Source organism: Ornithorhynchus anatinus, chromosome 2 (genome assembly GCF_004115215.2).
Source record: "Ornithorhynchus anatinus isolate Pmale09 chromosome 2, mOrnAna1.pri.v4, whole genome shotgun sequence".
NCBI classification, from domain to species: Eukaryota; Metazoa; Chordata; class Mammalia; order Monotremata; family Ornithorhynchidae; genus Ornithorhynchus; species Ornithorhynchus anatinus.
In genome coordinates, this window is record NC_041729.1 from 47,225,784 (window position 1) to 47,251,127 (window position 25,344).

Below are 25,344 nucleotides of genomic sequence, written 5' to 3' on the forward strand. Positions count from 1 at the left end.
CTCCCGCCCTTCCTCTCCACACCAACAGCTATCACTCTGCTACAAGCTCTGATCCTATCAGAGTTAGATTACTGTTATTCATTCATTCATTCATTCAATAGTATTTATTGAGCGCTTACTACGTGCAGAGCACTGTACTAAGCACTTGGAATGGACAAATCGGTAACAGATAGAGACAGTCCCTGCCCTTTGACAGGCTCACTGTTATCAGCCTTTTCGCCAGTGTCCCTGCCTTCCAGCCTCTCCTCCTTCCCATCTCTATTATACTTTGCTGCACGGATCAATTCTCTGAAGCGCTTCTCGGCCCACATCTCTCAAAATCCTTCACTGGCTTCCAGGGACCCTCTGCGTCAAGCACACACTCCTCACAGTCGGCTAAAGATCGCTCCACCTATGCATCCCACCTTCCCTTTCTGCTCTCTCCACTCACTAGTCCCCAACTCACTGTCAGCATTCCTGCACAAGCTAACCATCCAGCGCTTAGAACAGTGCTTGGCACATAGTAAGCACTTAAACAAATGCCATCAATATTATCATCTAACCATGCCTCAATCACAGTTCTCTCATCACTGCTCCTCCCCACCCCCTCTAGATTGTAAACTCTAGGGAATGTGACTCTCCCAAGGGCTCAGTACAGTGCTGGGCACACAGTGAGAACTCGATAAATACGAACGACTGACCATCCCCCCAGCTTGGAATGTCTTCGCTCTCCAAATCTGAAGGACCAGCGTGTTCCCCTCATTCAAAGCCCTCCTAAAATCCGACAAATCTGCCCCCATTAAAAAGTTACATGAACCCTCAAGCAGCAAAAATACTGAGGAACTTGTTTATATCTATCCTTTGCAGCACATTGGTGTGTCTAGGTTTATTTAAATGTACACTCAATTACGAATTCTTCATTATTCTATTTGCAAATATTTTTATGTTTGTTTCTCGATTAGGGAGTAGAAGCTCCTTTTGTATAGGTTTATTCAAATGTATACACTCAATTACTTATCTTCATTATTCTATTTGTAAATATTTTTTATAAGTTTGTTTCTCCATTAGGGAATAAAAGCTACCTTGGAGCAGGGAATGTGCCCATTCTTTGTTTTGTACTTCCTAACCCCAAGTGGACATTCAATAAATATTAACCACTACTGTATCTGTCAGAATTATCTGCTAATGAGCATAGCTGTTTCATTTCAACAATAACTTTAACCGCCCACTCTTCTCTAGAAATATTCTTCCCTTCAGGCCTGCATGAAAGCATTCTTTCCGAGAGAGCAATAAAAATGGAAAAAGTCGAATCACAGTGTACCTCATCCTTTCCCAGAGTCTTGAGGTGCTCCAAGATCTGGGTGACCACCGTCTCACAGAGTTTGTTATTTTCAGCCAGGAATTTAGCGTCTCCACCGTAGAGATTGTCATTGGAATCGACTGAGTGAACAAACGATGAGAAAAAAAGTTCCGTCAGGTTAAAGAGTCAGTGATACAACAGCATCAACTGCTGGCGGGCCTTAAGAGAGGAGAGGCAAAGCCTAATGGAAATAGGGCATTGGCAACTACAGAGATATCGTCTATCTCGTTTGTCGAACGGCTCGGCTAGCTAAAGATCTCTGCCTTTGCACACCCGAAGCTAGGGATGGACACTACAGTTCTTGAAAGAAAATCCTCTTTGCAGCACATAAGAAGAGAAAAATGATTTCGTTCCTTTTTTTTTTTTTAATCGTATTTGTTAAGTGCTTACTATGTGTCAGGCACTGGCAAAGATACATGCTAATCAGGTTGGACAAAGTCTTGTCTCACGTAGGGCTCACAGCTTTAATCCCCATTTTAACAGTTGAGGTAACTGAGGCACAGAGAAGTTCAGTAACTTGCCCAGAGATCACACAGCAGACAAGGGATGGAAATGGCATTAGAAACCAGGTCCTTCTAGCCTCAAGGCCTAAAGCTAAAGGAGAAGGGGAAGAGAGTGGGGCCTGAGAACAATGCCAGAAACTTAAAATAAGCTCATGTCCAAATTTTCTAGGACCTGATTTAGCATGGAAGAAATAAGGAGTTCTGGAGGAATTACAGGCAGAGCCCCCTAATATTTCCCCTGTCTCTCCTCCTTCCCTTCCTCCCTCCCTCCCCCCACCCCCACACCAACCTGCTTTAAAGAAATGGATTCTGTGTATCTGCCAGAAACACTCTTTAATGATTAGCTCTGGATCGTCCAGAAAAAAAAGTCTTGCAATGTTAAAAGGTCAAAACAAAACATTACATCTTAGAATGAGGATGCTCTCGGGTCTACTAACTAAACAAAAGCAAAGAATCTTTAAGAGGTACATGCAGTGGTGAGTGCCAAATTTAAGGGAAAGTACAAGAGGTAAAATAGCACTTCTGAGCTGGCAAAAGACTGAAATGTTTTATAAAGAACAAAACTGTTTTGCCTTTTGTGAAATCTGCGGGTCTTGCTCGAGGATTTGTCTTACCTGCACTGAAATTTGAAAAACTGGATGTATGATATAAAGAAAGGTTCCACTCAGAATTTATTTCAGTCCTTATTGAAAAAGTATTAAAGAATTGGAAGTCATTTTTGCTAGAGGGTAATTTATTATGCTCTCTCATCACAGTCATCACCAGATGGTATTTTTACTAGGTATTCATTACTTCATGACCCTGAAGAATAAGTTCGTGTCCCCAAACCTGCCTTCAAGAAGCTTAAAACATTGACTTGGAACAACAGAGACGACCAACTGAAAGTTTAAGAAACAAGATAGTCCTCCTGGTGAAATGAGGAGCCCCTCTTAAATCACGGGAGTCATAGGATGTCAGTCATGGCATAGATATATTAAATCAGAGTCCTAGCCAAAGAGCAGGGGTACTGATATCACATTCAACAGAGACATCTGAGGTTCACACTGAGGAAAGAAATGCTCTAAGTTTCACAGCTGAACCTCAGAGCTTTAAGAAGCTCACCAGAATACTCAATGACCTCATGATAATAGAGAGCCCCTAGTAACAATTATAATTGTGATATTTGTTCAGCGTTTACGATGTGGCAAGCACTGGGGATAGATATAAGATAATTAGATCAGACACAGCCCCTGTCCCATAAGGGGCTCTGAGACTAACTCCCATTCCAAATATCAATGCGGTCTCGTCAAGAATTACTATTGTAAGATTTATAAAAATCATAAGGGAAGCAGCATGGCATAGTGGATACAGAACGGGCCTGGGAGTCAGAAGTCCATAAGTTCTAATTCCGGCTCTGCCACTTGTCTGCCGTGTGACCCTGGGCAAGTCACTTCACTTCTCTGGGCCTCAATTACCTCATCTGTAAAATGGGGATCAAGCCTGTGAGCCCCATGTGGGACAGGGATTGTGTCCAACCCTATTTGCTTATATCCACCCCAGGGCTTAGTACAGTGCCTGATGCATAGTAAGGGCTTAACAAATACCACAATTATTATTTATTATATAGATTTTTTTTCCCTCTGATAACAGACCTTGAATAGGAAGAAAAGTTAAAAAATCAACTAGAGGATCCCAGGCTGAGTCATGGGTTTGTTATTTTATAAGTTACCGAAGCTGCAACATGACAGATATTTGCAATAAATCAGGTATGACAGCTATTCCCCTACACGTTAAAGTATTAGGTTCAGTCATTCTACCACTACCTTATTTCTTGGGGGCAATAAAACCACAGCTGTTGAAGGAAATCCCCACGTCTGCTGCTGTAAACCGGAATAGTTTCTTGTGCAAATCCTCACTCCTCTTTTAGACACAATATCTACTGAGCAACTCTTCTTATTCCGGCCTGCGTAACACAGCTCTTCCATTTAGAGTAACATTGAAAATACAAACAAAATGTTACCAGCCAGCCCTTCCTCCTTGCTTCCCAGGCTTTACTTCAGCAGTGGCCAGCAAACATTTAGTGAGCTTCCAGGGGTGGACGACATTCTTTCTATTGCCCTTACGATTGCTACTAACCTAAGGACACATCATACAGCACCATCTGCAAGGCAGATGGAAAGTTAACAAAGTTGCTGATTTTCTCTGGGAGGAAAGGCAGAAAACGGCCGCTACGATAAATTCCTCACTCTGAGTCACAGTGTGTGTCCCTTAGGGTCTGTATCTGCGGGTAATGGGCACATGCGTGTACACGCACATGTCCTTTGAAATCAAAGAAGAACTCACGGATGGTGAAAGTCATGCCTGGGTGCACATGCAACCATAAAAGCCAATCCAGGAATCCCAGTCCCAACCATGCTGTGCACATACACAGACTGAAACTTACTGCGCTGTTATGTTTGCACGACATTCACTACGGCCTAATAAGAAGCAATGCGGCCTACTGGAGAGAGCATGGGCCTTAGAGTCAGAGGACCTGGGATCTAATCCCAGCTCTGCCACTTGCCTGCTGTGTGATCTTGGGCAAGTCACTTCACTTCTCTGTACCTGTTTCCTCATCTGTAAAATGCAAGCAAATGGAGTGGGACACGGTCCCGGTCCAATGTGCGGCTCACAGTCCAATCCCCATTTTAAAGACGAGGTAACAGGCACAGAGAAGTGAAGAGGCTTGCCCAAGGTCACCCAGCAGAGAAGTAGCTTAGTACAGTGCTCTGCACACAGTAAGCACTCAATCAATACAATTGATCGATTGACTGATTGATTGGTGCAATGCTATGCCACCAATTTGAAAAGGGTACGTGGAGGCGGGACAGGGGATAAGATCCAGAAGGAAAGGGGGAGGAGGGAAGGAGGCATACAAAATCCCAAAGAAGTATGTTCATTGGAAAATACCGATGCTTCCACTGGTCTAGCTCCAACCCTGGGGTCGGTGGGGAGCGGGGGGAGAACCCTTACATTCTCCCACCAAGCCCTTCTCCTCATTCTCACTTCCAACATTCTGCTCAGCCTGGCCTCACTGCCCCCATCTAGGGCCTGGCTAAAGCGGGATCTCTGCACAGGCGAGGCCGAGGACAGGAGCCACCTCATATTTTGTTCTATTCCGCCTGTTCTTCTTGTTCCCCTCCTTAGACTTTAGCGGCCCATTTCCATACCCTGGTCTCAGCCGGTCAGAGGACTCTGGTGACGGCTTCCGCTGAGGCAAAAAACACTGGAATGGCAACTCTACACCTGGACCTTTAACTCAAAAGGGAGGCTGCTACGTAATTTCCCTACCATGGCTGCATTTCTAGATGGGTACCCTCTCCAGCGAGGTCCCTCAGTGCCAGATCATCGGGGGCCAAGCTGGTGGAAGCCCTAAGGGCAACTCAGCACCTTATCACTTCTACTTTCATTGCTCCCAATGGAGCAACAAGATAAAAGCCCAACACTGAGTAGAAACCTTTCATGCTCTCATTTAAGTGATTTAGCTATCCATGTTAAATTTCTACTTTGGTCTCCTGGCTAATTTAACCAAACAGCTTAGCTTCCCAAATTATGCAGTGTTAGAACAATTGAGAGAGAGAAAAATATGGTTTTAAAGAGCCACTGACTTGGCATAGCTGACATCAAAATAATCGGGAAGACTTCTGATAAGGAATCACATTCTACATTAGGCACAAGCGAAAGGGGAAAATGCACGGATACCTTTGTCTACATGGTATATGTAGGTCTCTTGGCTCACTGCCGAGAGGAGATGTAAGACGTTGGTATAAATCCGGATTTTGTCATCACTGTTATCTTCCCAAGTGTAGTCCTGGATTACATTCAGCAACCCTCGCACAAGAAACAGAACACCTTGCTCTGGATGATCCTAAAAGACAACCGGAGGTAAACAATCACCCTGATGAGAAAATAATGAAAACAGCCTGTAGACTGTAAATTCGTTATGGGCAGGGAATGTATCTGCTAATTCTGTTGTATTGTACTTTCCCAAGAGCTTAGTACAGTACTCTTCACATAATAAGGGCTCAATAAATGCAAGCAAAGTAGAAAGCAATTCAGATATCAGTTCTTTTCCCAATGCACCTCACCAGCAAGGTTAGTGAACAGTAGAGTCAGAAAATTGCTAAGTTTGATCAGCAATAGTCAGTAATCACCAGATGAAGCAGAAAAAACTTTTTGTCTTCCAGTCTGTGCAGGAGAAAAACACTATTATTTATCAACTGCAAGGTTGAATCTCCCAAATCACACACCCTAGCCCCAGAATCGCTTCCTGCTCACTGATTCTCAGTCCCCAAGTCCTCACAGCTGGGCGGAGGTTCGACATCGTTTACGGAAGGAGCCCCCGAGCCTCCACGTTAAAGCCCTGAACAAAGCGGGATTTGCCTCCTCTTCTGCAAAACCTTCAAGCACCAGTCCGTTGTATTTCAGGAACTGGTTTTGGAATCGATCATTTACTGACTATTCTGATCATTTCGATTCATTTTAGACTACATAACCACAGGAGTAAAAAGTTCAATACAAAGATGGAAATAAGAAGGAAAATATTTTCCCTGCCTGTTATGGGTAAGCTGTTATCCATTAGCTTTCCTGCCTGCTTTGGGTAAGCTGTTACTCATCAACTCCCCTGCCTGTGGCCTAGTGGTTAGAGCATGGGCCTGGGAGATAGAAAGACCTGGCTTCTAATACTGGTTCTGCCACTTGTCTGCTGTGTGACCTTGGGTAAGTCATGCAACTTCTCTGTAACTCGGTTGCCTCAGCTGTAAAGTGGGGATTAAGACTGAGTCCCATGTGGGACAGGAAGTGTGTCCAACCTGATTTGCTTGTATCTACCCCAGCGCTAAGTATGGTGCCTGGCACATAGTAATCGCTTAATAAATACCATAATCATTATTATTAGCTTTCCACTACCAAAGAGGATGTTCAGATGAACTTCTGAACCATCTCTGCTGTAATAAAAGTCTCTCCTTGGGGTTCATGCAATGACAGGTTCAAAATTAAAAAATAAAATTTATTATAATGAACTAATGCCAAGCAGTAGAGCATGTTACTGAAATCCAAGTGAGTCACATTTTTCTCTCGTTAACCCACTGACTTCAAAATGTGATGACGCATTAGTTTTATAGAAACACTAATTCATTCTTGCCACAGAATTAATGGTGGAGATTCTTCTCTTCAACTCTCAACCTCTAAAAATCGTGACAATAAAATGATCTTGTAGTTGGCTCCTTATATCAATTTTACTGATCATCTGTTAAAATCAAATGATCCAATGATACAAAGTGCTATTCAGATCTTGATATAGCCATTGATCACGACGGGCAACAGTTTGGTAGATTTCAAATGTCACCGGGGGTGGAGGGGCAGGGTGGCTGGAATGTTTAATACTGATATTAAACAGTAATAATGTTAACAGTAATAGTAATGTTAATAGTAATAATTATTACTATTACCATTAAAATAGTAATAACAGTAACAATAATGCTCTTATTATGCTATGCATTAATCTAGCTGAAATCCTCACCTTCGAATCATAAACAAATGACACTGATTAAAGCTTATGGGACACAGTGTGGCCTAATAGATAGGTCGAGGAGTCCAAGGACCTGTGTTCTAATCCCAGATCCACCTCTTGTCTGCTGTGTGACTTTGGGCCAGACACTAAACTTCTCTGTGCCTCATTTACCTCATCTGTAGAATGGGGAGTAAGACTTGATCCCCATGTGGGACAGGAACTGCGTCCAACCCAATCATCCTATATCTACTCCAGTGCTTAGTACAGTGCCTGGCACATAGTACGTGCTTTACAAATGCCATTATTGATATTATTATTAATACTTAATCAAACCGAGAAAGGCCTCCATTAAAAGTAAAACATGTAGGATATGGGCTGCTGGCTGCCATATGCTGAAATAAGAGATTGCTGAAATGAAGGATAACTCAAACTTTCACTGCAGCTAAAATTCACCTTTGAATTTCCATTTGGACTTCATTCTTAATCATCAATCTTTCAAATTTTGACAAATTGTACAGCTCATAAGCACTGGCCAGCTAGTTAACAATCACACTTGCTAACTCATCAATGTTAGCTTTACTTTGTTGTGTTCTACTGCTCGTCAATGCCCAGATTTGTAACTCATACTTGAAAATCCCTCTGGCTCATAGAATAGCATTCCATCTGTACTACCTCATTAGAAATTAAATGAAATGTTTAAGTGTATCTGTGCATAGACATTTAGTTTACTGTTCCAAATTTATTCATACATAGCCAATTGACTCATCGTGAAAAAAATATTAAAATCCCACGATCAAAACTCCTGAAATTAGTATATTACTCTGACATTTAAAAAGATATTTTCATACTGAGTCTACAATTTTCCTCCTTCCTCTTACCACTTTATAGAGACACAAGCAATTATCCAAGCTGTGGAAATAGCTTTCAGGGCATTTAAAAAGGACTTTTAAAAAAGATAAAGCTTAAAGTGAGATTTCTTGAGGGGCAATTTTATGGTATTTGTTAAGCACTTACTATGTGTTAGGCACTTTACTAAATGCTGGAGTAGAAACAAGCAAATCACCATTTTACAGGTGAAAAAACTGAGGCACAGTGAAGTGAACTGACTTGCCTAAGGTCACACAGCAGACAACTGGTGGAACTGGAATTAGAATCCAGATCCTTCTGACTCTCAGACCGGTGCTCTACCCATTAGACCACATTGCTTCTCACTGTGTTCGTGAACAAAATATTAATATCTTCATTTTCTCTAGTGCTTTTGTTCCCAAAGTGGTCTCACATTATTTAGTTCATTTTTGCTCTCATAACAACTCTGTGAAGTAGGTAGGAAAGGCAGATATTATTATCCTCATTTAACCTATTAGAAAACAGATCCGGAAAAGTAAGTGACTTGCGCAAGGTCACAAGGCATGTTAGTGGCACAGCTTGGACTTGGACCCCAGTCCTCTGGTTCCTATCCCAGTGCTCTGCCACTTCACCATGTTGCTTCCCACAAGATATCTGTGGAATAGAAAAATGTGACCAATACGCCAGACAGTAGCTAATTTCTTTGACACCCCCCTGCCCATCAAGCCTAAACCAATATAACCAGGAAAGACTTGTGAAATAGTTTCCACTGCTACTTACTGGAACTATCAATAAAGTGGAAAAGAAGTTGCAGAGGAATTCCAGAAGGAATGATTCCGAGGGCCGCATCTTTCCATCTATACTTATCATTTTAGGGACTTCAGGAACAAGGCTCACTGCAGCTTTGAAAAATGCGTCGGCTGCAAGACAGAAGGAAAAGGTCACAGATTACCGCTCTGAAACTTGTGAAACGGGCACTAAACTTCCCTCAGGAAAATACATCTTGGAAAGCAATGGGCAAGTTTCCATTCATTCATTTATTCATTCAATCATTTATTGAGCACTTAGTGTGTGCAAAGCACACACTAAGTGCTTGGGAGAGTACAATATAACAATAAACAGACATATTCTTTGCCCACAGTGAGATTACAGCCTAGATGGGGAGACAGACATTAATATAAATAAACGAGGATATGGACATGAGTGTTGTGGGGCGGAGACGGGATGAATAAAGGAAGCAAGTCAGGGCAACACAGGAGGGAGTGGGAGAAGAGGAAAAGAAGGTTTAGTCAGGGAAGGCCTCTTGGAGGAGAGGTGCCTTCAACAAGGTATTGAAGGAGGGAAGAGTGATTGTCTGTTGGATATGAGGAGGGAGAGCGGCAGGATGTGAGCGTAGGGTCAGTGGCGAGATAGATGAGGTCGAGGTATAGTGATTAGGTTAGCTTTAGAGGAACAAAGCGTACGAGCTGAGATGTAGTAGCCTCTTTCAAGACACAAGGTCCCACAGTCGATCAATAAGCTCCCTTGGGTTGTGAGGCCCAGGTGGGACAGGGACTGTGTGGCCAACCTTGTATTACCCCAGTGCTCAGTTCAGTGCTAGACCCTCAGGAAGCACCTGACAAATACTATTATTATATCAGACTCCAATCATATTCCCAATCGTGACAGACATAAGTTTGCTATTTTTATATTTACCAAATGGTCTACAAGGAAAGTTATGGGAAGATACTTCAGAAAGGGCAAGAAAAACATTGTAGACTATAAGCTTGGTGTTGGCAGGGAACATATGTACCAACTCTGTTGTATTATACTTTCCCAAGCGCTTAGTACAGTGCTCTGCACCCAGTAGGCACTCAACAAATACCATTGATGGACTGATTAAATACAGCACTAAGTAACTTGACCAAGGTCACTCAGCAGACAAGTGGCGGAGCCGGGGTTCGAACCCAGATCCCCCGACTCTCAGGCTAGTACTCTTTCCGTGCTGCTTTCCATGCTCCTCCTCTGCAGCTTCACAAGCTCCTGCCTTCAGGACATATCTACCTGGATATCCCACCAGCATCTCAAACTAAAGTTGTCCAAAACGGTACTTGTCTCCCCACACAAGCTCTGTCCTCCCCAACACTGCCATCCTTAGAATTGGGCAAAGAGGGTGATTCTAGAGCGATACTCCTTTTGCGCAGGGAATGGGACTGTTTATTGTTATATTGTACCTTCCTAAGTGCTTAGTATGGTGCTTTGTACACAGTAAGTGCTCAATAAATACAATTGAATGAATGACAGGAGTGGCCCTGGGTGATGATGGGCTAGACCTGATTTAGGGAAATAGTGGGGGCTCCATATGAGGCTGGAGTGAGGACCCCCAAGAATGAGGAGATGGTGAACTGGGGCTGGCTGTAGATGACACCACGCACGGTCATAGCCCAGAGTTGGACTTCCCTTGGAAGTGGAGGGGGGGGGCAGTCAATATGGCCAAAACTGACCAGCCAGAGAGGCCATAGGGCCAGATATCTGCCACCCCTGATGACCTTCAGACCGCCACTGCTTCCCACGCTGCAGTTGCTGAGAGGCCCTAGAGAGCTGGTGAAACCTAGTGCTGCAATAGCCCTGGTCAATGAACTCCAAACGCTAACCGGATGACTGAAATTCTACACCAGAAAATACTCAGCAGTCAAACGTTTCCACGGTCCGGACACAATTCTCCTCTGAAATGACTTCCAATGATGAACTGGTTTACAGCGTCTCAATTTAAAACTGAAATCCCATCCAATCCTGGAGGAATGAGTCCAATCATGAATGACTAATTTGCTGGGAACAAAACTGCACGCGAATCTTTCCGTTCTTCCTTTCTCGGAGAAGAACTGAGTTCAAAACAGAGCCTTCTGATTCTGATTCATCATCCAAATCCCGCATCCTCTCTCTGCCCTCTCTACTCACAAAACAGCCATCACAGCAGCACCTCCTGTTGACCAAATGCCTCTGACTGAGTTTTGAACTCTCCCATCTATCCACTGATGCCTTGATTTCTGTTACTCCTAATCCATAGAGACAGCATGACTTTGCTCCAGCACGGATGACTTTCAAAATAACAATATGAAACAGTCGATGGTATTTTTTGAGTGCTTACTTTGTGCAGAGCACTGTACTAAGCACTCGGACACCGTGTCCTCCTGGTTCTCCTCCTAGCTCTCTAACGGCTCCTTCTGAGTCTCTTCCACTGGCTCCTCCTCTGCCTACCCCTCTCTAACTCTAAGGGCGCTTTAAGGCTCAGTTCTGGGTCCCATCTACACCCACTCCCTTGGAGAAATCATTAACCCCCCTGGCTTCAACTACCATCTCTAGGCAGAAATTTGCAAATCTATCTCTCTAGGACTGACCTTTCTCCTCCTCTGCAGTCTCGCATTTCTGCCGGCCTTCGGGTCATCTCTTCTCGGAAGTCCCACCAACACTTCGAACTTAACACATCCAAATAGAACTCCTCATCTTCCCACCCAAACCCTCTCCTCCTCCTAACATTCCTATCACTGTAAACACCACCACCCTTCTCCCTGATCAACAAGTCTTTAACCTTGGTGTTATCCGACTCATCTCTCTCACTCAACCCACATATTCAGGCTGTCACTAAATCTTTTGGTTCTTTCATTCGATCACTTAATCGTATTTATTGAGCGCTTACTGTGCAGAGCACTGTACTAAGTGCTTGGGAGAGTACAAACATAATGATAAACAGACACATACTACCTTCACATCTCTAGAATATGCCCTTTCCTTGTTAACTGGTACTCCATGGATACAAGCACTTAAGCTGCTTTTTCTTATTTATTTGTGTCTGAAATGAAAGGCATCAGCTCTGAAAATGGCAACCATCCTAAAACACTATGAGTAAGAGGTAATGGCGATGAAAGGGTTGAACACAGGCATTACATCATGCTACCGGGGTCATAATCCAGAATTTCACTCCTGCTTTTGTGTTTGTCTTTTTGTACGATTGCCCGCTGCAGTTCTGTCTGAAATCCCGCTGCCCCAGGTTGTTGATAAAATGGTTTCACAACTTAAACATGGAGTATACAATGAAACAGTGTATGCATATTTTCACAGCAGGAATTAAAATTTGTCCAGAACGTCTTGAAAGGCCATTTATTTATTTATTCTATTTATTTATTCATTACTAAGTGCCTGGAAGAATGTCTCTATTATGATGCCTCATTAATGGAACAAACGTAGCAGCCTCTGTGAGCATTTATTGTCCTCCAAATTACACTCACAATCTCTCATTCCAAAAGAGGCAGCTAAAAGAAGACATTTGTTAAAGGTCAAGACACTAAGTGTTCAAAAATGTAGATTTAAATCCGCTCTCTTAAAATAGGCAAAATGAAATCAATAAAAGTTCTACTTATTAATCGTCCGACCATATCATTTTTTCAGCCCCTCTTCTGAACGAACATTAGACTCTGTTTAAGAGAGGGTAAATTTCTTGCCATACTCCAGCAAGGGGCACATCAGTATTTGTTTACACAGAAATGTCCTTCGTGGAGTTGGGTCTTATTTACAATCTGCTTCTTAGCACCTGACCAAAAAGAATGTTCTTGTCTTTTATGGGGCTATAAAAAGTAAATTACTCCCCTCGGTTTCCTCCCTGCCCTGCTGCCCGGGGAGAGAACTACAGAGATCCCTTGAGGAGTCTGACAGTGAGAGGCATTAATAATAATAATAATAATGTTGGTATTTGTTAAGCGCTTACTATGTGCAGAGCACTGTTCTAAGCACTGGGGTAGACACAGGGGAATCAGGTTGTCCCACGTGGGGCTCACAGTCAATCCCCATTTTACAGATGAGGGAACTGAGGCACAGAGAAGTGAAGTGACTTGCCCACAGTCACACAGCTGACAAGTGGCAGAGCCGGGATTAGAACCCATGACCTCTGACTCCAAAGCCCGTGCTCTTTCCACTGAGCCACGCTGCTTCTCTAAGGAATGAATGGACTCTGTTCCTATTCCATACCCTGACTCCCCTCCTGCTGACCATTCTACACACTTTGGCCTGGGGTCTCCCGGAAAACGACAAGCCTGTCCGAAGCAAATTACGTTGACAAATCAGGCCAAAAATATCCCCAGGTTTCATACACCTCAAATAACAAAGGGAGACGGAGATCTTGGTCTGAAAGAGTAACTGAAGGCATTTTTTCTTTCTGGGCTTAAATCATTCAAATCTAGGGCAATCCAAACCAGAAGAGGCAACCCAGTGTACTGGACAGAGCCTGGGCGTCAGAAGGTCCGGGGTTCTAATCCCAGCTCTGCCACTTGTTTTGCTGTGTGACCTCAGATAAGTCACTTCGCTTCTCTGTACCTCAGTTATCTCATCTGTAAAATGGGGATTGAGACTATGAGCCCCATGTGGGACAGGGACTGTCTCCAACTCAATTTGCTTGTATCCATCCTAGTGCTAAGTACAATGCCTGGCATGTAGTAAGTGCTTAACCAATACCATTCTTACTATTATTACAGGAGCCCTGACCCTATATCCCTTAGCCAGGGTCCTCTCTTCTTGAAGCATCTCTTCCTATGGGCTACAGCCTCCACACAGAAACAATAGCTCTGGAAGATAGAGGGGGATCAGTGGCTGGGGGAGGAGTGGGGGGCGGGTAAGAGGGGCTGCTTGTCAAAAGGAATCCAAATGACAGAGCCCTCTTGGGCAACAGTTAAGCCTTGTGGGCCCAGGATGCCCCCCAGCCTACTTCATTCAACTATGGGAGCTAGCTGGTTTTGCTGTCTCCCCCTTTTAGACTATGAGCCCGTTGTTGGGCAGGGATTGTCTCTGTCTGTTGCCCAACTGTACATTCCAAATGCTTAGTACAGTGCTCTGCACACAGTAAGCGCTCAATAAATACGACTGAATGAATGAATGAAAGGTAGCCCCTTTGCCCAGGCAGCACTCTCCTCTAAATCTTCATCGGAGACAAGGGCAGTCATTACAATGCAGAACACCACCTTCACGCAAAGACGGCCAACAGATGCCCAGCTGAAACAAATGAAAAATAAAAACCCAGGCGGGGAAAGATTAAAGAGCCGCAATTTAACAAGATGCCAACAGCCCACAAAAACATTATCATTCTGAGTGTGAGGCCTCAGAAACCTTTTGTCTCCAAACTTTGTCAATTGTTTGCTGCTCGGCCAGTAGTATGCAATAGCCTAAAGAGCCTGCATTCAAACTACAGGAAGAGAGAATTCTTGAACGCTAACAGATCACAATTATTTACTGCATCACTGTTTTATTTTCCTGAATATATATTAATATATTCTTGCTTTTTCAACTAATTGGTATTAAGTGCTTACTAGGAGCCAAGCACTGCACTAAGCGCTGGGGTAGATGTAAGTTAATTAGGTTGGACACAGTCCATGTCCCACATGGGGCTCACAGTCTAAATACCCATTTTAGAGATATGAGTCACAGAGAGGTGAAGTGACTTGCCCTAGTTCACACAGCAGGCAAGTGGCAGATCTGAAATTAGAACCCAGGTCCTTCTAACTTCCATACCCGTGCTCTGCATTACTTGCCTAAGGTTAAATAACAGAGAAGTGGCAGTCAGGATTAAAACCCAGGTCCTCTGACTCCCAGGCCTGTACTCTTTCCACTAGGCAACACTGCTTTTCTGTTTAATTTCCTCAAATGTGAACACATGCTCATATTCTTGCTTCATGAATCGGTAATAGATTGACAGGGGAAACTTTGTCAGATTTGGGCTTCTAAACAGATATTACTGCCACATATTTTGATTTTTTTCTTTCATTTTTCAGAAGGGAGCCATTTCCTTACTATTTAGCATTTTACATATTAAGAAGATACCCACTAGTCAGAGATGTGAATTAGCCTAAAATATGTGCTTCTCTGTGTTTCTCTGCATTTTGGCTTTATTTCACGCTCATTTTTGCCTTACGTAGAATGTCGGTAGGGGGATGAAAGAGGAAGGAACCAGATGATGATGGGCTTGGTGGGGCTCTGGGAAAAAGATCTGACAAGGAAGAAGCAAAATTTCTGGCTAAAATGAAGCTTGTGAATTATTCGTCTGTTTCAATGATATATGCCCTCTCTGCCTCCCATAATCACAGAAGCTGAGTGTCCCTGGTACTAATTAGACTGTTCTTTCTTTAGATGAGACATTCTTGAAGTTCAACCATAGGCTATTCAAGAGCAGGGATTGTCTCTGTTGCTGAATTGTACATTCCAAGTGCTTAGTACAGTGCTCTGCACACAGTAAGCACTCAATAAATACGACTGAATGAATGAATTATATTATAAGATGCTTCTCTCTTGGAAGGAGATGGGGTGGGTGTCATTGCACTTCTAATAGAGTAGAGCACTTAATGAATTTTCCAGCAGTTGTAAGCTTGTCTCGTGGGCAGGAATGGGTCTCTTTCTTGTTATATTATACTCTTAGTACAGTGCTTTGCACACAGTAAGCACTCAATGAATATGATCAAATGAATGAATTTAAGAGCCCAAATACCACTTTCTCTCCTATGGAAAATGCATTCTCTATCAAGTACAGCATGCATTCATATCTACCATATTCATTTTGGAATGCAGGGAGCTGCTTTATGTTACAAATTAAGGTCTTAAGAATTAGGAACAAAGATAAACCATCGACAATTTTCTCGCTGTTCAGTCCCTTAAAGAAATTGCATTTATACCCTGAAACTCTGGATTGCTCCATGAAAAGAATGTATTATTCCCAAGGTTTCACAGTTCTTAAGAGATTAAATCATGGGTCAACTCCCCAAATTCTGAAAGCAATTCCATTGACACCTATTTATAACATATTAAATGTTTATCATTAAGGTCCAGGATGCCCATTTTTCATTGCAAAACAAAATGATTTCCACAGTGACAAATGAATATTTGAAAACGACAACTCTTCAACAATAACTATTAAGTCTGAACAGAGGACAATGTGCAACATTTTAGTCTTATTTTGCTTTAAAAAAGAAGCATGTCTGGGAAGGATTTAGTCCTCATTTTTTTTCTTATTTTTGGCACTCGCAATGTGGGAAAGTACTGGATGATTCAGTCCCATGAATTATTGTTCACCTTATCCCATTTCCAAATAAAATGCCATGAGATCTGTGCTGATGGCAAAGTATCGCCCAGCAGAATCATTAACACAAAGGACAGGAAAGGACCTCTAAAGAGTCTCAGCCCAGACTCTTCTATTCATTGTGCTGTTTAAACTCTCCTAACAATTTATAGTATTTATTGAGCACTTACCCTGTGCACAGAACAACAGAAAGCATTTGGGAGGATACAACTGAGTTAACAGACACTATTTCCTGCCCTTAAGGAGGTTACAGGCCAGTGGGGGAGACAGACACCAAAATAAATAGCTTAGTGGAAACAGCCTGGGCTCGGGAGTCAGAGGTTGTGGGTTCTGATCCCGCTCCACCACTTATCAGCTGTGTCATTTTGGGCAAGTCCCTTAACTTCTCTGTGCCTCAGTTACCATAACTCAGTTACTGTGTCATCTGTAAAATGGGGATTAAGACTGTAAGCCCCACGTGGGACAACCTGATTACCTTGTATCTACCCCAGTGCTTAGAACACTGCTTGGCACATAGTAAGTGCTTAACAAATATTGTTAATATTATTATTATTATTTAAAGATATGGACATAAATTCTGTTGGGGAAAAGAGGGTAATACCGGTCCCCCCCCTAAAAACTATAAGGTACGTGTGGGTAGGGATTGCATCCATCTCTTTTATATTGTACTTTCCCAAGCACTTAGCACAGAACTCTGACCACGGGGAAGCAGCACAGTCTAGTGGAAAGAGCATGGGCTTGGCAGTCAGAGGATATGGTCTGCTGTGTGACCTTGGGCCAGTCACTTCACTTCTCTATGCTTCAGTTTACCTCATCTCCAAAATGGAGATTAAGACTGTGAGCCTCATTTGGGACAGGGACTGTGTCCAACCTGATTACCTTGTAACCCCAGCACTTAAAACAGTGCCTGGCACATAGTAAGTGCTTTACGAATACCGTGATAGTAAGTTTTCAATATCACTGATTGATTGGGGTGTGGACACAAGTACACGGGTGACAGGGAAGTGGGGAAGTGGTAACTGTGGGGCGAATACAGTGGGAAGATGTGAGATTAGGCAGGGAAGGCCTCCTGCAGATTTGATTTTAATAATAATAATTGTGGTACTTGAGAAGCAGAATGGCCTGCAGACAGAGCAGCTGGAGCAGGACAACCCTGTGCTCCCTTCTTGGTTATCTCCTGAAGGTTTTTCTGGGAGAAGAACTGAAAATGAAATAACTGGAAAAAGCAGAGGATCCAGATCCCACTGAAGGCCAATGTGGAATATAAACAAGGGAACTTCCACTGAGCAAAAGCAAAGGGATTATTTCATGAGACGGACAAAATAAAGCAAGAACTTAGATCAGATTGCTTTAAAAAAAATTTTAGCTACTGATAGGCAAGTTTCAGACATCCCATTAACTACCTCTGCAATTCTTTTCCTCCCCCTGCTTATGGACTTTGGCAGGACAGCCCCTTTAGTTCTAAATCCCACCGCTCCGATTCTGTACATAGAACCAGGTCTAAACAAAAGAAACCTAACTTTTGGGCTGACACTCTAAACCTTAGTCAGCTTCCCAGACAGGCTTATCTGTGGATTCAGCAAATAACCTATTTGAACAATACAACACTCTGCTAATAGGACACTGACAAAAGGAAGGCAAGCTTTAAGGCGATTTTCTTGTATTTATCAATGATTAGGCAAACTCCGGTACCTAGTCATCTAGCCCAGTTCTCACAGTCACATATCCACCTGTTTTCAGCAGATCCTTCAGAGTTTGATTCAGGTTTTCATCCCAATTAACCAATGACACTTTCACCATTCCCACAATGGGACTTCACAAATAGGGTCTTTTTAATAACTATCATGCTGAATATTTCTTTGCTTCCCTCTTTCTCATTAACCCTAGAAATTATCCCTTATTCAGTAGTATTTATTGAGCACTTTTGTGCATTTTATTGTACTAAGCATTTAAGAGAGTCTAACAGTAGGCACTGACCCTGCCCTCCAGGATCTTACAACCTAGCAGGGGAGACAACGCAGAAATGAATTACAGATAGGATAGGTGTATAATGGAATATAAAGAAATGTAGATAAGAGGCAGGGCGAGTACCTTAGTACTATAGACCAAAATGCTTAGAACAGTGCTCTGCACATAGTAAGCGCTTAACAAATACCAACATTAAAGTGTATTGGAGAAAGGAAAGAAGGGAAAGAACCTCGGGAGGTGAGATGAGAGATCTCATGGATCAACTCTCTTGGATCAACCAAGAAGAAATGGTACAGAATCTTGACCTACAAATTCTTGATTCAGGGCCTGCTTAACCCTAGTTTCACTACTGTTTCTTAGGGCTCTACCAGGAGACTAACCAAAATCTTCAGACAACAGAAGAAACCACGGCTTGTCTGCTCCAAAAATGAAAACTCCATAGGCAAAATCAATCAGTCAATTAATCGTATTTACTGAGTGCTTACTGTGTGCAGAGCACAGGAGAGTACAGTATAATAGAGCTGCTAAATGTGTTCCCTGCCCACAATGAGCTTACAGTCTAGAGGGGGTGATAGGCAGCAATACAAATAAATTATGGATATGAACATAAGTGCTGTTGGGCTGAGGGAGGAGTACATAAAGGATGCAAATCCATGTGCAAAGGCGAAGCAGAGGGAGTGGGAGAAGAGGAAATGATGGCCTAGTTGGGGGAGGTCTCTAATCCCAGGGCCTTGGCAATGTTCAGCGAGATGCCAAACGCAGTGAGGAGAATGCTCCAGGGACTATGGCTGCAGAAGCAACATTGCTTACTGGATAGAGCACAGGCTTGGGAGTCAGAAGGTCATGGATTCTAATCCTGGCTCTGCCACTTATCTGCTGTGTGGCCTTGGGCAAGACACTTCACTACTCCGTGCCTTAGTCACCTCATCTCTAGGGGATTGGACTGTGAGCCCCACATGGGACAGGGACTGTGTCTAACCTGATTTGCTTGTATACAACACTGCATGTAGCTCAGTGCCTGGCACACAGCGCTTAAAAAATATCATTATTATTATTAATAATAATAATGATATAAGTAAATGGGCTTATGGGGGTAACTGCTACGAGAAGTACTGAGAGTTTTGCTCCATGGGGGCTTTCTTGAGTAACTGAACTCTAACATGAGAACAGAACCCAGGTTCTGGGAGGTATTCTCAGCCTAGGTTGTTTCTTCATTCATTCAATAGTATTTATTGAGCGCTTACTGTGTGCAAAGCACTGAACTAAGCCCTTAGGAGAGTACAGCATAACAATAAACAGGCTGCTTCAGCAAACGTTGCCAGGAAGTAATCTCCAAGTGATTACTAGTGGTTAGGATAGTGCTCTATGAAGAGCTCCATGAATGTAACTGGTTGATTCTTGTCCAGCATAACGGAAGCTGGGCTTTACAAGCCTGTGTGCTTCCTTTAGTGTGAAATGCCCTTAAGGCAGGTTTGCATAAATTATAGTACGGTCCACAGTTACATTTTATTTAAAACTGCAAAATTATGTAAATTATGCAGCTAAATATTGTAAACTAAAAAAAAATGGCCATTTTTGCTTGAAGGCAATGACCATGTTAAAAAAACACATGCGCAAAACTTAACAGCTTCCTCAGTTTCTGGGGCCCACATCACCTAAACCTAGAATGATCCGAAAGCTGCTGTTTCAGGTTTTGAGGTCTGTTTAAAAGTAATCTGTAATTTAATAATTTATTTATATTAATATCTGTCTCTTCCTCTAGACTGTAAGTTCCTTGTGGGCAGGGAACCTGTCTACCTACTACTCTGTTACATTGTTCTCTCTCAAGAGTTTAGTTCAGTGCTCTGCCTACAGTAAATGCTCAACAAATATGATTGAGCGAATGGGGGAGTGGAGGAAAGGACATTATGTTGAAGATGAAGGGCTCCACTTTGGAATTCACCACACTTTTTCATGCAGAATAATCCAATCTATGCAGCTTTATTTTCTCTCTAAATTCCTAGTAATTGAATGCATTATTTATTTAGCGTTCCAACCACTCTGGGTGGCTTTAAAATTCAATAAGCTTTTAAAGTTTGGTATCACAATATTTAAATGTTGGAGAAAAACGGTACCTAAATAATGAACCGGAAAATTGGTTGCTATATCCCCAGCTACCTTTGTAATCACTTTATTAAATGGATTATTTTGAGTGAAACGCAAAATGGCATTCAGATTAGAAAGGGAATGTTAACTAATGATTATAAATCTAAAATAGTTTGCATTAAAGTCAAAGTAAGGTGCTTATGCTTTGAGTTTAAATTAATTCTAATTCTATATGAAAAGTGGAACTATTGTTTCACCTGCTTAATAAATGATGGTATCTATTAAGCACTTGCTCTATGCCAAACTCTGTGCTAACTGAGGGAGAGACAAGGTTATGAGATCAGACACACTCTTTCTCACAGTGTGAAAGGGACAAGAACAGGAATCTTTTCCTTATTTTACAGATGAGGAAACTGAAGCACAGAGATGATAAAGTGACTTGCCCAAGGTTACAGAGCAGGAAAGTGGCAAAACCAGGACTGGAACCTGGGCTACCTGAAACCCAGTCCCGTTCTTTTTCTACTAGACCTTATTGCTTCTCATCTCTGTAACAAACAGAAACTCCTGGCCATTGGCTTTAAGGTTAACCAATCAGTTCCCCACTCCTAACTTCCCTCCTCCTGTTCGCCTAATAATAATAATAATGATAGTATATGTTTACCACATACTATGTGCCAGGCACTGTACTAAGCACTGGGGTGGACACGAGCAAATCCAGTTGGACACAGTCCTTGTCTCACAGAGGGCTCATAGTTTTAATCCCCATTTTACAGATGATGTAACTGAGGCACGGAGCAGTGAAGTGACTTGCCCAAGATCACCCAGCAGACAAGTGGTGGAGCTGGGATTAGAACCCATAACCTTCTGACTCCCAGGCCCATGCTCTATCCACTAGGCCATGCTGCTTCCAATGCCAACCTTCTTACTGTGGCCTCAATCTTATCTCTGTTGCTGTCAACCCTTCGCTCAAACTCTTCCTCCTGCCTGGAACTCTCTCTCCAGGTACCTTGTCCAGCGAAAGCAATGACAAGTCAGTGGAGATGTTTCAATTTTTGATCATCAGAATGTTACCAGCAGGGAATCCCTCTTAATATATGTGCTCTTAAGGACCACAACTCAGTCCTAAGGTCCATGGGGCTTGGACCACGTGTGGAAGATGGCTCCTCCGGCATCTCCTCCACAACCAGGTGGCTGAATTTAAAATCGATTCAATACCTATGAGGACTTCTGTGGTCTTGTGGCTTTCTAAAACAAGACAATGTCGATCATGGCCTTTGGTCTCTGGCCACTGTATAAACACTTCGCCACTAGACTGCCTGAGGCAAATGAGCAGACAGACACTCTTAACGCACCAGTCTGATAGATTTTTTTTTAAGATTCTTACCGGCAAATAAACATTTTAGGGAGCCCAAGCTTCTTCTATTTAGAAATTGATTCGAAATACATCATTTATTTACTACTCTTGGAGTTTGTTGTTTTTTTTTTAAATCACCAGTACTCTGGATGGCTTCAAAGGAAGTCTTGACATCCACGTGTAGCGAGGAAATGGGCTGGTCCTTTTGGTATGGATTGGAGTTCTCTCAAATAACCTCTCAAACTTTCTGGAGAACACTAACAGGCATTAATTTACACAGAGGCTTAGACGAAATGTGCCAGTCCATATAAACTGACATTATTTCATGCTATTTGAAAACACCTAATGGGGCGTTCTCTACACAGGGGGACCCAAATACTGTTCGCTGAGTGATTAAGAACATCTCCGAGAAGCTGCTCGCACGCTCTCGATGAAGGTGTGCTCCTGCTAGAATGAGTTTACCTTCCGGGACACAGTAGAAATTCAAACAGAAAAAAAGTACTAGTCTTACCTTGAGAAAGGCACTGGTTTGCCAAGGCAACCTGACCAGAATGCAGGTAGAGATTGAGCCGGGTGAAGATACCAACCAGGGATGGAATGGTAATAAAGCAGAAGGCAATACAAGCCTAAATAAAAGGGGAAGTCATTACCATGTCACGTCAAATTAGGTTAGTTCACCCATTCCTTCATTCTAGGTATTTCCAGTTTTTAATACAATTGAAATTTCAATTCTACCCAAAATCTAATCCAACATACAACCCCTTCAAAGCCTCAATGAAAGGCACTTCTCCTCCAAGAGGCCTTTCCAGACTAAGCCCCTCTTTTCCTCAACAACCACTCCCTTCTGTGTCACCCTGACTTGCTCCCTTTGTTTTTCCCCTTCCACCCCCCGCCCCACGGCACTTATGTATATATCTGTAATTTTATTTATTTGTATTGATGTCTGTCTCCCCACCTCTAGACTGTAAGCTCATTGTGGGCAGGGATTGTCGCTATTTATTGTTGTACTTTCCCCAAGCACTTAGTTCAGTGCTCTGCACACAGAAAGTGCTTAATAAATACAATTGAATGAATGAATGAATGAACTGAGAGAGGATGGGAGGTTAGTTTCCTGGGAGCCCCAGTATATCACACAGATGACAAATACAAGTCTCAGAGAGGTTAGAATCCATGAAAATGGATTTGATGAGGTATTGATATTATTGAAATTACCACTGTGACATTATCCTGGAAGCAATGCTTAACCAGCATCAAGAAAGTATTATTCTAAAGATAAACCTATAAAAATGGCAAGGTAACACTAAAGCCACCCTAATACCCTGCTACATTCCTATTATTTATGCAATTCCCTAATGATTAGAGTTTTAATCAACTGTGAGAACCTAAGATCTGAAAATCAATGTCTTTGAAACTTACCCGAACAAATGCAGCTGTCTTCCTAGAATGGTTTCCCTTCATTACTTTTCTTGTTTCCATCGCCAACTGGTTCACACTCTGGGGACAGGAGTTTAGAATAATAGGTATGAATTCCCAACTGGCTCTTGAGCTTTGTCAAACAAATAGGTAACTATAGCTTTTGGAAACATGTGTTTCCCGTGAAGCAGCATGGCCTAGTGGATAGAGCAGCAGCTTGGGAGTCAGAAGGTCAGGGTTCCAATCCCAGTTCTGCCACTTTTGTGCTGTGTGACATTGGGCTAGTCACATCACTTCTCTGTGCCTCAGTTACCTCATCTGTAAAAATGGGGATCGAGACTGTGAGCCCCATGTGGGGCACAGGAACTGTGTCCAACTCAATTAGCTTGTATCAACCCCAAGGATTAGTACAGTGCCTGGCACATATTCATTCAATAGTATTTATTGAGCGCTTACTATGTGCAGAGCACTGTACTAAGCGCTTGGGATGAACAAGTCGGCAACAGATAGAGACAGTCCCTGCCGTTTGACGGGCTTACGGTCTAATCGGGGGAGACGGACAGACAAGAACAATGGCAATAAACACAGTCAAGGGGAAGAACATCTCGTAAAAACAATGGCAACTAAATAGAATCAAGGCGATGTACAATTCATTAACAAAATAAATAGGGTAACGAAAATATATACAGTTGAGCGGACGAGTACGGTGCTGTGGGGATGGGAAGGGAGAGGTGGAGGAGCAGAGGGAAAAGGGGAAAATGAGGCTTTAGCTGCGGAGAGGTAAAGGGGGGATGGCAGAGGGAGTAGAGGGGGAAGAGGAGCTCAGTCTGGGAACGCCTCTTGGAGGAGGTGATTTTTAAGTAGGGTTTTGAAGAGGGAAAGAGAATCAGTTTGGCGGAGGTGAGGAGGGAGGGCGTTCCGGGACCGCGGGAGGACGTGACCCGGGGGTCGACGGCGGGATGGGCGAGACCGAGGGACGGTGAGGAGGTGGGCGGCAGAGGAGCGGAGCGTGCGGGGTGGGCGGTAGAAAGAGAGAAGGGAGGAGAGGTAGGAAGGGGCAAGGTGATGGAGAGCCTTGAAGCCTAGAGTGAGGAGTTTTTGTTTGGAGCGGAGGTCGATAGGCAACCACTGGAGTTGTTTAAGAAGGGGAGTGACATGCCCAGATCGTTTCTGCGGGAAGATGAGCCGGGCAGCGGAGTGAAGAATAGACCGGAGCGGGGCGAGAGATGAGGAAGGGAGGTCAGAGAGAAGGCTGACACAGTAGTCTAGCCGGGATATAACGAGAGCCCGTAATAGTAAGGTAGCCGTTTGGGTGGAGAGGAAAGGGTGGATCTTGGCGATATTGTAGAGGTGAAACCGGCAGGTCTCGGTAACGGATAGGATGTGTGGGGTGAACGAGAGGGACGAGTCAAGGATGACACCGAGATTGCGGGCCTGCGGGACAGGAAGGATGGTCGTGCCATCCACGGTGATAGAGAAGTCTGGGAGAGGACAGGGTTTGGGAGGGAAGATGAGGAGCTCAGTCTTGCTCATGTTGAGTTTTAGGTGGCGGGCCGACATCCAGGTGGAGACGTCCCGGAGGCAGGAGGAGATGCGAGCCTGAAGGGAGGGGGAGAGGACAGGGGCGGAGATGTAGATCTGCGTGTCATCTGCGTAGAGATGGTAGTCAAGGCCGTGAGAGCGGATGAGTTCACCGAGGGAGTGAGTGTAAATGGAGAACAGAAGAGGGCCAAGAACTGACCCTTGAGGAACTCCAACAGTTAAAGGATGGGAGGGGGAGGAGGCTCCGGCGTAGGAGACCGAGAATGATCGGCCAGAGAGGTAAGAGGAGAACCAGGAGAGGACAGAGTCCGTGAAGCCAAGGTGAGATAAGGTATGGAGGAGGAGGGGATGGTCGACAGTGTCAAAGGCAGCAGAGAGGTCAAGGAGGATCAGAATGGAGTAGGAGCCATTGGATTTGGCAAGAAGGAGGTCATGGGTGACCTTAGAGAGAGCAGTCTCGGTAGAGTGGAGGGGACGGAAGCCAGATTGGAGGGGGTCTAGGAGAGAATGGGAGTTAAGGAATTCTAGGCATCGATTGTAGACGACTCGTTCTAGGAGTAAGTAAGCACATAGTAAGCACTTAGCAAATACAATAATAATAATACGCAGATAAGTCATTCAGAAGCCACTTACATGCTTCTTCTACTAAAGAAGCATTGATACCATGTCTGG

The 25,344-nt window shown here is 43.4% G+C and overlaps 1 protein-coding gene across 2 annotated transcripts in view; it reads right to left on the reverse strand.

Moving 5' to 3' along the window:
* The window catches only part of VPS35L (VPS35 endosomal protein sorting factor like), a 102,435-nt gene that overhangs the window by 12,064 nt on the left and 65,027 nt on the right, over positions 1-25,344 (reverse strand). For both annotated transcript variants that reach the window (XM_029054921.1, XM_029054926.2), the window contains exons 25-29: positions 23,134-23,211; positions 22,229-22,343; positions 8,999-9,138; positions 5,563-5,728; positions 1,301-1,419 (exon numbers count right to left, since the gene is read on the reverse strand). In XM_029054921.1, coding sequence (XP_028910754.1) covers positions 1,301-1,419; positions 5,563-5,728; positions 8,999-9,138; positions 22,229-22,343; positions 23,134-23,211 — 618 coding nt within the window. The remainder of the gene's footprint in view (positions 1-1,300; positions 1,420-5,562; positions 5,729-8,998; positions 9,139-22,228; positions 22,344-23,133; positions 23,212-25,344) is intronic.